This window comes from Aplidium turbinatum, chromosome 11, assembly GCF_918807975.1.
Source record: "Aplidium turbinatum chromosome 11, kaAplTurb1.1, whole genome shotgun sequence".
NCBI lineage: Eukaryota > Metazoa > Chordata > Ascidiacea > Aplousobranchia > Polyclinidae > Aplidium > Aplidium turbinatum.
The window spans coordinates 17,441,685-17,453,261 of record NC_137482.1 but is presented as its reverse complement, the minus strand read 5'-3'; the positions used below and the strand labels follow the sequence as shown (position 1 = coordinate 17,453,261).

The following is an 11,577-nucleotide window of genomic DNA, read 5'->3' as shown; positions in this document are numbered from 1 at the left end:
GCAACACAGACGAAGTCAGTTAATTGCATATCGTTTAATTGTGTAGAAATCGAAATGAAACTCATGTAAGTTATAAGATCGATTAACCGCAGGAGAGTGTTTGTGGTTCATAGGCTTAGTATATTTTTACGTAATTAATCACAATAAACGTTGAGCAATTCTGCTGCATCTGCTGTCTTTTCATCTGGAATTATATTGAGATACATTTCTATTGCAGTGCTTACGACAAATCCTTTTTCTACGAATTAATTTCCATCAAAACTATCTGAATAGTTACGAGATGCAATGTTCAATTATCATATTTCGTTTGTACCACGATAATCTTACCAGACGTCACGCAGATTTGTATTCATGCAAATATATCTTGTGTTTTCTGTATCAATACATTGTGCTCGTAAAATAAACCTTTTTAAAACGTATGGGCAGTGGTCTTGACTACGCTTTTACTGCCACTATGGGAGGCACACAAAATATCATCACACCAACTTGAATGCATTCAATGTATTGAAGAAATTTGTATGAGGTAATAAGTGCACTTGTTACATCAATTGCACAGTGATGGCATCACATCTGGCCTGACGTCAGTGACTGGTAGCAGGTTTTTTTTGTCGAAACATACAATAGGGTACAGAAACAAAATTGTTAAGCAAAAGATACGTGCTACCAAACCACAAAATAGCCATTACCTTCAGTTCTTTTCGCTTAGTTTCTAACAAAAGTACCGGTATTGTACCATTTGGTCATAAGGTATATGAAATGCTATGTTTTAAAAGACGTTAAAAAAAATAAAATGCCTCATCAGAACAGTTTTCGCACAAATGCCGTGCTCAGTTATAAAAACAATTCACCACCATAATTTGAGCTAAAGTGATACATATACGCGGCTTTGACAAAGTCAGCTCAGCACCCAACGTCGATACTCATGTTGAACACCTTTAAGCTAGTGATAAAACATATTGAACACACATCACCGTGGAGTAATGTTCTTTCAACTAGATAAACAATTGTTGACAAAAACGTTTGAAAAACCTTTTGGTCTTGTAAATCAAAAGTTAAACGCGCAATTCTTCCTCTACCCAAGCGACGATTTTGCCTTCCCAACCCGGTATGATGTCGTCATCGTGAAAAACCTGGACAGGAAAGCAAAGTATGTTTTGTAACGCAAAGGTAGACAAATTTTGTTTGTTTAACGTTGTGATTTAGAGGTACACAAATTAGGATTTTGACAAGTGACCAAATTTATCTGTCACCTGGTGATTTTAGGTCTATTTTCTATCTCTAGAAAGGCCATTTTGAAAGCGCAAATTAGAAGTAGTTGTCACTAAAGTATCAACACAAACAAACGATCAGGTTTATGAGGAAATTTTGGCATCTTATATTTACGCGCCCTCAACTCCACATAACCCAAACTTTATGAGCTTATGTTTGTAACGTAGTCATAAATTCCAAAGCGTTAGTCAGAAAACAATCCTTACCTCTTCTTTCACAGTACCAAGTTCTGGGTCAAGGGCTTTGAAGATAAACCGGTACCTTGCATTCTTTTTCACCGCGGCCTTGAAGTCGCCGAGAGTGATGTCACCAACCCTGCAACAAAATCATCAACTGTACATGTTTGAAAAAATCAAAATACTGTTTTTATTTCCAAAAACTTTATCTGTCTAACATCCTCAACATTGAATATGTGATTGTTTATTTTTGGTTCGAAAGTTGTCAGTGAACTGTTCACCTCCTGGTTTCTCAGAAATTGGCATCGTTGTTCAAGAGCACGGGTTTTGGCAACAACCACCGATCCATTTCTTTGTTGGGAGAGTTGGTTTTAAATCCGTACAGTTAAGTGTGTATTAACTTGCCTAATGTTGTTTTTGCATAACTTTCTACATAACAACAGTAGAAGTAGTACGGTAGAGTCGTTTGGTTCGCACATCTCATATCCAATGCCTTTGGCGCTTCAGCCATTGATTAGTGTAACAACAGTGAACACGCGTGCAAAGAAAGGCAACACTACTCAGACAAACCTTTTCGGGATGGTGGTCATGGCTGGCGTCATATCCCGATCCGTAAAGTATAATATTCTTGTCTGGGTGGTTTCTGCGGTTTTCTCTGCGACAAAAGTAACAATATTCAAGACCGTTACTAGTGAATATATGATGCTATGAGCAACAGTGCACGTTCAAAACTGCCACAACACACTTGGCTCAACTTTTGCGAGAAACATTTAAGTTTTGCATCAATGCAACTCAAACACATCGTGTCTTGGTTATTAATATTAACTTAAGCAAGTCGCATTCATAAACAATTAAACAAACATACACGGTTACATTTTATAAACTTAATAAATCAGTTGGAAAATTTGAAAAGTGTTTGCAAAAACTAAAATCACGATATTAAAAACCACCGTGACCGAAACACAATGTAAAACTTAAGTATCCTCACGTTTTTAAACTGTTTTTAGTAAAACTTTTTTATCTACAGCCTCCAGGCGCTAAAACGTACATACTCGATTTTATCAAACGCGTTGGCACCACGATAACGCTAAGGCTTACGCGTAAACTTGCTTCTTCTTGGTGGATGGGACCGGGATACTGGAGAACGACGGGAAAGCTTTGGGGATCCCGAAGGACGCAAGTATCCAGGGGAGCCTGGTGAGGGTGACAAAACAGGAGAGTTCGGTAGTCGACTGGAAATAATTAAGCAATTATTTGATGAATAAGCTTCGGATTGAGAAGGATGGCTAGGTCTAGGTGAGAAGCATTTTTTATTATTAAGTCCACCACTTAACCCATCAGTCAGCTCATTTTTAATCTTTTAACTCATTGTATGTTTTCTCAGATTGAATATTTATCAGCTCAAGGTGACGTTAACATAACGTTGCAGTAAAGCAACGGGTGGGTAAGTATTTATAAAAAAAAAACGAACAAACAGTCACCTGATAATGGATTGATCATGGATGGGGTTGTCATTCAAATTCGCCGAGTTTTTCTAAACAAAACAATTCGTATTAAGAAAGATAACAAGACGCCATGAAAAATCTAGCAACTTTTTAGCGTATCCAGGTTAATTCCCGGTGGTTGAAGAATGAAGATTCATATTAAGTGGACAGGAAGACAATCCAATCTTAACGTCCACTCTCAACCATGTCAATTGCTTTCTTGTCAAGACACAGTCTCGTGCTCCTGATTGCGTCGAACCGAGGTAGGGGCATCGAACAAGTAGCTCTCATCACTTGGCTATGCAAGATAACTTTTGATCCAACAGACAGTCAGACACCACAGAAATATTAACCCAATCAATATATCTCTTGCAAGAAATAAACGTCAAAAACACATAGCATTGACATAATTTTACTGTACATAAATGAAAACTAAAAGTAGGTATTATGTGTTGTTGTTAATAGTTTAGATCCGTGCGTCACGGTTAACAAACGGTAAAATGACGGACTAGTTTTCGGAAATTTGGAGTTCAAACAACTTACAGGGATTGTGTACAAAATCATATGGAACGCTTGAATAGCTTTGTGTGCCAAAGCGAGACATTTCTTTTCTAACGATTTAACAACAAAGCTAAAGCAGCACTTATCCCTTGAAGTACTACAGTAGGCTACTTGTTTAAGAAAACGACGAGTTATTCAGTCAGTATCTTAATCTATATTCGATGGGATGTAAATATGCTTTATCTGAGCAAACAAAGAAAACAGACACTGCAGTTTAACAAAAGGATTGTGGCAAAAACACAAGACTCACAATCTGTGTTTGTAGTTGCGCGATTTCTTTGTCTTTCCTTGTTAATAGTATGGCATTTTCTGTCTGTAACGTAAACAAAGAGGTACTCGTCATAAGAGCGACGATGACACTCAGCCACAGAAATGAAAGTTGAGCCTCAAACATGGTTTAATAATTGTAATAAAACAGTGAGCAATAAAAACTGTAAACTACAGTAATGTTGACAAACATGCTTGCTGTAGAGTGTAGATATTTCAAACCTGACATGAAATTTGGCGATGAATGACAGTTGCTAAACAGTTAAATTGCTTCATGGTGAAGTGTCAATTGATTTACAAGCATTATTTTGAGTTAAGACATTGGCAAATGTCAACAAATAGGATTGAAAGTGTCAAGTTTCAGTGATGTGATGGTAAGAGGTGAAAAACTAATTCATACACCATCCACATGTTCTAATTGCACACTTCTGCTTTGGTGATACAAAGCTTAGTTGTTCAATACAAGTTAAGATTTCAAAACACTTTGCTAACGTTTAACGCTGTTTCAGATCAACAAAGGTCCCCGTGTCGACTAACGGTACCTTAAGAAAATCTATTTCATGTTCCAATTGTGTGATTGCCGCTTCTTTCTTATGCAACTGGATCCTGTACCGATCGCGTTCGTCCGTTGCTTCTTCCAATTCAACGGAGAGCTCTACCTGATGGTCAGAGAAACACGACGAATATTTCAGAAATTCGCAATTTTATTCGATATATAGTCAATTCAATAATAATTGTTAAAGCTGAACTTCAAATTGCCAAAACGGTTTTGCGACAAAACGAACCAACACCAAAACGTCATGCTTGGAAAGGTCAACAGCCACATCAGTTGTGATAAATGACAACACAAAATTAAAAGCCCTAGAAAGAGATTGAACTGAAATAACCCAGCTGTCAAATGTTGCCTCATCAGCATGTTGGATTGCTTCAACGTCTGTTGAAGTTGAATCAACGTAAAAAGCATGGTGTGATTTAAAAACTGAAATTAAGCTTTGCTTTTAATAAGTTTACATAATTGCAAAACGTGAAACACGACGTCATTGGTCGAAATACTGTAACTTTTATTGTTCAACAAGATTGCAAATACTGAGCTCAAATTGTTACTTTACTTTCACATATGTGTTGTTACTACTGCGCATAAAAAAGCACCAACGGATTATGTGCTGCATTAGAAATTACGCGAAGAACTCGCCAATTAATTAATTATTTAGTGTACATGTTGCTCAAGAATGAAATGTAAGACAGAAACTGAATTACGAAACAAACACAACCACAATAAAATGATGGCTTTTAGTTCTCGGAAAAAACGGTGATTAGAATTAGAAGTTATGGCTTTTGGCTATGTTGCATAAGAATTCACTCAGCAAAAGTTTCCATGACAAAGTATTGCCAAAATTAGAAGATTCTCTTTAATGTCTTACATTGACATGATGGCTCATAAAACTGTAACTCAGTAAAGTCATGCACGTCCTAGTTTCAATCTAACATTTAATGTTTTTCAACTGGATGTATGCAACCATGTAATAGGCACGTTAAAAAGTTAGTGCAGAGGATGAAACAACACCCTTTTAAAATTTGTAGAACATCATTACTCTACTGTGCGGGCGATTGGAATTATTTCAACTTGGATTTACATTACTCTGCAATTGTTTGCTCGGCAAATAATAATGAAAGATTATTATCAGATATTATGTTGAGCTGAAAGTTAATATTTGTCAAAAAAAATGAAAGCAGTTTTCAAATCATTTCCACCGTTTGCAAGCAAAATTCAGTGGAAACATTTAATAAATCAGAATGCATTGTTCAGCTGCATTCATACGAACTATTGCCACACACACCTGTAAGTTTCAAGTTCTGGCATGCATTTCTGCTATCTTGCAAGTCGACCGCGGCTTACCTTCTCCGAGAGGAGTTTGTCCCTTTCCAAGTTGCCATGTAAAAGGTCTTGTCGTAAAGATAGCAAGTCTTCTTCATGACGACGCAGACGATTTTCAGCAACCTCTTTCTCAGAATCTAACTTTCGGTTTTCCGTCTGAAGCTTTTGTATTTCGTTCTGACAGAATAACAACAGTGTTTAGGCTGGATGTTGTTTGATACGCACAAGTTTCAAACGGATCACGACAAAAGATTCAGGTTCAGTTCGAAGCGCAGTGAAATGTCGATCACCTGCAACCGTTGGTTTTCCGCGCATGATTGGTCAAATTTTGCTCGAAGAACAATGTTTTCTTCAAATGGATTTCCAACTTCAAGAGGTTGAGCCTCAAGTTCTTCCAGAAGCTGAATAAAAAAAGAACAATTCATGTTTCCAACACATATACTAAAACTTATGAAACTAAAAAAATGTGTGTGTTTGATATTAGCTCTTCATTTTAAAATGTGTTCTATGAAAACATATCTCTTGATTAAGCCAACCCATTTCTATGCAACCATTGCGTTAAACAACACTAGAACTTAATAACGGTGCAAAGCAGTAAAATCACGCAGAAGAAACATTTACGATGGACTCTCTGTCTAAAAGACTGAGGAACAGTGTATAATTTTTTACCAAAGCTATTAATACGTGCACTGCAGCTGTAAAAGAGACTCACCAACTTTTGAAGAGTTTCAGCAAGATTGCGAACAGAAGCAAGATCTGAAGTCATATTCCCATGCATTTCTACAACACACACATCTTTACAGAGCAGCAAAATAGTTTTTGTAACAAAGTAAACACTGAACGAACAACTTTAACCAAACAAACCATTTCGCAACAATGGCACAACATACAAAAAGGGTGATTGAAACACAAATATTTCTATAACGTACTTATCTCTTCTTCACTCATGCCACTTGAAGGTGAATTGGGCTCATCACGAGAACGATTTTTCCATCTGTTCATGCAATGTTAATGTTAAATTCCATACAATTACCGGGTCTGCTACTATTCGGTGAGTCCGATTCGGTGAGTCCGATTCGGTGAGTCTGATTCGGTGAGTTCCTAACTTCTAACCCCTTACCTTAACTCCTAACCCCTAACCCTAAAACGGCAATGACAATTAGGCTACGGTACCCAATAATTTAAAAAAAAAATTGAAAAAATCCCCCGTTAAGGGATCGGACTCACCGAATCGGACTAACCGAATCGGACTCACCGAATCGGACTCACCGAATCGGACTCACCGAAACGGGCCATTCCGACAATTACCACCAGCTGATACTTCATTCTTAATCAGGCACCAACCGCCAGATTAACAACACGTTTAGCCCCACTACCTGTGCTTCACTGTAGTTGTTGTGTCATGATGTCTTTCTCCGGTGTTGTGCTTTCTTCCGCCAATGCTAGCCGGTTTGAAATGAGCAGCAAGTGCAAGAATTAACTGCATGATTGTTTTGACGTTGCCAGACACAATCTCTGTTGAAATGCACAAACAACAGCCACACTAACATGAGTTAATGCTGTATCTGGGTTTCAGAACAACTACCTTCACATGTGCAGAAAACGAAAACTTTGCGAAAAAAAACACTTTATCAATCTATCATTCTCTGATGTCGGCTGCATAGCCGAGTGGTGACAGCCTTTGAACGGCAATCGAAAGGGCGCCGGTTCGACACCACTCAAGAGCACGTGGCTGTGTCTTTGGCAGGACACTTAAAGGGATGCCTGAAGGTGGACACAAAGATTGGCTTCCTTGCCTTCCCGTCCACTTAATCAAAATCTTCAACCACTGGGTGTAAGCCTGGATAGTGGATACGACAAAAAAACTCTGATCCTGAGGTTAAGCTGGCGATTAAACCTTATTGTCAAAGTGCTTGTTACAATTTATATGTAATAGTTTTGTGCTAATATTTACACTTACAGTTCTTGAAGCATAGCCTATATAACTAATTGTCAATTTTTAACTTAAAGTTTCTTCATTGCCATCCAATAACTTTGTGATGATTAACGTTGCAATGATAAATATCAAATCTACAATGACTGTTATTGTTGATATGGTAATAAACTCCACCTCCGAGTAGGCACTAGGAAGCTGCCAGTAGCCCAAAGAAACATGGGATCATGCATGCTGAATCTCCACCGAAAGGACAATATAAGAAATTATTATGACATTATGAGAAAAAGGACGCACGTCACACATGCAACAAAGGTGGCATTGAAATTGAAGTAGCAATGAGCTGGCGATGTAGTGAGATTGTCAAGCAACAGATGGACCAAGATAACCATCAATTGGACACCAAACGATTTGTGGAAAACCAAAGAAAGGCTGAAGAAAATTTGGCAAGATAATGTTAAAGAATTTAACATTCTCATCGTCTAGATGAGAAGAAGATAAAATGATGTGGAAAGACCGCAAGCAAGATGGAGGCAAGCTGCTAGCAGGACTTGGCCTAACTGGTTGATGATGATGCAGATCAGCATTCAAGGATAAAAATCAACTATTGAAGTTCAATATCTTTAAAAAGACATAATACAAAGCACCTTTCACCTTCTGCAGACACATAGTGTAGCTTTATTCCATTATTCTTCATAAAATTTATGACTTTTGTGACATTTTCAATTTTCTCTTCTTCAGTGGTGGGTTCAATGCCATGCAAATCTTGACCAGCTAAACAATTATATACAATGAATAAATAAAACTCAATTCCATATGAAACACTTCATTGTGTAATGTGTATGCTTATGTTTATCTGAAGTTACTGACTAATAAAAAGATTTACATGTGTTTTAAAGGTTTTTATATTAAACAAACAATATATATGATATATAAACTTATATAAGTAATATATATTAGTGTTGGGGAGTACATATAGCAACTGGTTGCATGACTTTTGATAGGATGTCAGTTCAGGGATCAGTACATTCTGGCATAACTGACCTGTCGCAAGGATATTTCACCATGAGACTATTTGTCGTTAATTCTATCTCATTCATTGAACATGTCGTGTTATGTATGGATGTTTTTGTTCATCAGTGATGAATTTCCATCACATTGTTGTTCACTAGACACTGTGCAAAAGCTCCTCAATGTATAATTGAAAAAAAATGCAAGTTCAACTTGCTCAACAAACCCAAGAGTGCAATGAACTATATATATAATATTATAATGATTGAAAATTTCAATTTGAAAAACAATTCACTCACATACTATTTCAACGACTGACACGAGGTGACAACCATCACAGAGATCTAGACTGAGATTATCAATGCGTGATGATCGTTTTTTTAACTGACTGTTTACCCAAGCTGTGTATGCCTTGATTTGTTCCTGAAAAAAATGTTTCATAGCTTAGTTTTACAAAATTTTTCTTTGTCCAGGTGTACAACTTTATTCTTTCACTCCATTTACTATAGGCCTAGTAATGATTGAAAATATGGATTCAGTAGCAATTCTATGACTAACATACATTAGACTAGAAATTTTGACAAAATAAACTATCGGCAATGTACTAACTCTTCTTTTTTTTGAATAATAACCCTATATACCAATAATTAAAATCAAACACACTAACAAATATGGGTCTGCTACTATTCGGTGAGTCCGTTTCGGTTAGTACGATTCGGTGAGTTCCTAACCTCTAACCCTAAAACGGCAATGATAATTAGGCTACGATACCCGATAATTTAAAAAATAAAATAAAAAAAATCACCGAATAGGGATCGGACTCACCGAAACGGGCCGTTCCGAAAAAATATACAGTATATGTACAGTGATTGTACACCACATTCACATAAAAAATGCACTGTATTTGGCACAAAATGTACTCCACTAAACTACAGAAGCCAAAAAGGAAATGTCTTTGCAATAAAAAAATATCAAGTTGAAGTGAATAAAATTCATGCTTACTTGTAAATCCATGACACAGCAAACAAAGGAAAACAAACTTGCAACAACAGGTTATCCTAGCCTACATGAAATTTCATAGGCGTTCGACCTAGGCATTGTCAGCTGAATCACATCAAAAGGCTATTCAGTCAATTAAATATTGAATAAAAGGTTAAGAAACCTGACCACTTTAGCAGTTCCATAAGGAAGCTTCCTTAATTCACGATGTGATAGCTTTGATTGTGATTCTGTAGCAGACGTCGATTTGTCTGGAGCATTTGCCCATACCTAGCTGCAACTGCTGCAGCAACATGGTAGTGGGGATGACCTGAGAAAGATACCTTGTTTTTTTGCGAGTATGAGTAATTGAGTACGTTGCAACTTGCAGCCAAATAATGCCCAATTTGATTACAAACAGAATGAGATGAACTGAATCAAAATCATGATTCAGAACATAAAACTGAACTACGACCATAACTGAACCGACACCGTGACTTTCAAGAAAAGCATATGTGGTGAACTAACCGAAAATAACCCACCACTCAATGACTGAGAAAAACCATACGCTACCACTGACCACTGTTAGTTTCACGCTAGACGGTTAATTCAAGGGAAGGTCAGTGCTGTAAGCAATGTAGCATGCGGCACATGCACAACGCTGAAACTACGTAAAACTATATAATGTGTGTATCAAAACCTAATAAACGGTACAAATTCTTAAGAAAACGCCCAAATTCTAGCCAGCGTTTCAAATTCCTACCGTAACAAACACAGGTTTCACAAAGGCAATAAGATGCAAGATAGCTTTGAAGGCATGTTTATATAATTACACATGTAATAATAATAATGTATTCTGGTCCAGTACACATGGTTCTACAGAGAAAAACATTAACATACTCGCAAATAACAATTGATAAGAAAACATAAATAAATAAAAATAAGAAATTATTGAAGAGAAAACAAAAATCACAAGGAACAAAAAAGATAAGACACAATTATAAATAGTTTTCGACACGTCGCTTAAATATCGCAAAAGACATATATACGTACTATTGACTACAGCATATGGTAAATTATTCCAAGTGTCGACTACTCTATTGGCAAAGGAAAATTTACGGCAGTTCAGTTGAGCAAACTGTTTATGCAATTTAAAATTATGACCTCTGGTTGAATTAGAGTTAAAAAGGAAATATTTGGAAGATGGTGATACCGAAACATTGTGTACTAATTTAAAAACTTCTGTCGAATCAAAAATTAATCTTCGTTTTTCCAACGAGAGAAGGTCTAGTTCAAACAGTCTTTGTTCATAGGTTAGGTTTTTCAGTCGTTGGTTTTTCAGGTTTGCTCGTTGTTGCACCCTCTCCAGCAAATCAATGTCCCAAACAGAATGGGGATTCCAAGCCGCCACTGCAAATTCCAAGTGGGGCCTGATCAACTGTTTATAATCTTAAAAAGACATGCTTGTCCCTGCTGACCAGTGACCAGTGTCCGTTTTAAAACATCCAGGACCATCTCCGCCTTTTTAACTGCATACGAGACATGGATGGATGTTTTAAGATCAGTCGTTATCATGACGCCCAAGTCTTTTTCACTCTTTATGTACCGGTAATCCATTCGACAAAGCTGGTGTACAAGTCTCCGGCATGGTAAAAAATGTCATGACATTATTGACAGGAATCGACCAAAACACATAGGGTGAAACTACTTTACCTTACCTTAACTGTTGACGCACCTCAACCCATGTGACTTGGTCGATTCCTGTCTATGACATCATGTTTTTTTTTACCAGGCGGACACTTGTACACCAGCTCCCATTTGGCATAGCGATCCTTTTCTCCCTACTGTAATTGCATCATAGCTATTTCATAACAAGACCAGGCATGCAGGAAATCAATGTTATGTCTATTTTTTACTTCTGGACTGTATATTTGGAGTTTTTGCTTATTTTAAGTAGTAATGTAGCCCACTTGCTGCCTTTAGCTTCAGACTAGTTTATGATACGACAGCACACTAGCCAAA

General features: G+C 37.1%; 1 protein-coding gene across 1 annotated transcript; it reads right to left on the bottom strand.

Moving 5' to 3' along the window:
* Window positions 1–486: 486 nt before the first annotated feature.
* On the bottom strand, window positions 487–9,683 carry LOC145779736 (dixin-like). The gene is made up of 15 exons (XM_082591375.1): window positions 9,580–9,683; window positions 8,877–9,000; window positions 8,221–8,340; window positions 7,010–7,148; window positions 6,563–6,627; window positions 6,346–6,413; window positions 5,924–6,034; window positions 5,655–5,810; window positions 4,300–4,416; window positions 3,741–3,803; window positions 2,927–2,979; window positions 2,544–2,677; window positions 2,016–2,100; window positions 1,476–1,584; window positions 487–1,130 (listed from the first exon to the last, which is right to left on the bottom strand). Exons 1-15 carry the CDS (start codon window positions 9,589–9,591, stop codon window positions 1,053–1,055), a joined length of 1,434 nt encoding a protein of 477 aa, XP_082447501.1. The 5' UTR covers window positions 9,592–9,683; the 3' UTR covers window positions 487–1,052.
* Window positions 9,684–11,577: the final 1,894 nt, after the last annotated feature.

Coding starts and splice junctions, on each gene's coding strand:
- LOC145779736 (XM_082591375.1), bottom strand. Junction 2,678..2,926: donor CATGATCAATCCATTATCAG/GTGACTGTTTGT, acceptor AATTATTTCCAG/TCGACTACCGAACTCTCCTG. Junction 2,101..2,543: donor AAGAAGAAGCAAGTTTACGC/GTAAGCCTTAGC, acceptor CTTTTGTCGCAG/AGAAAACCGCAGAAACCACC.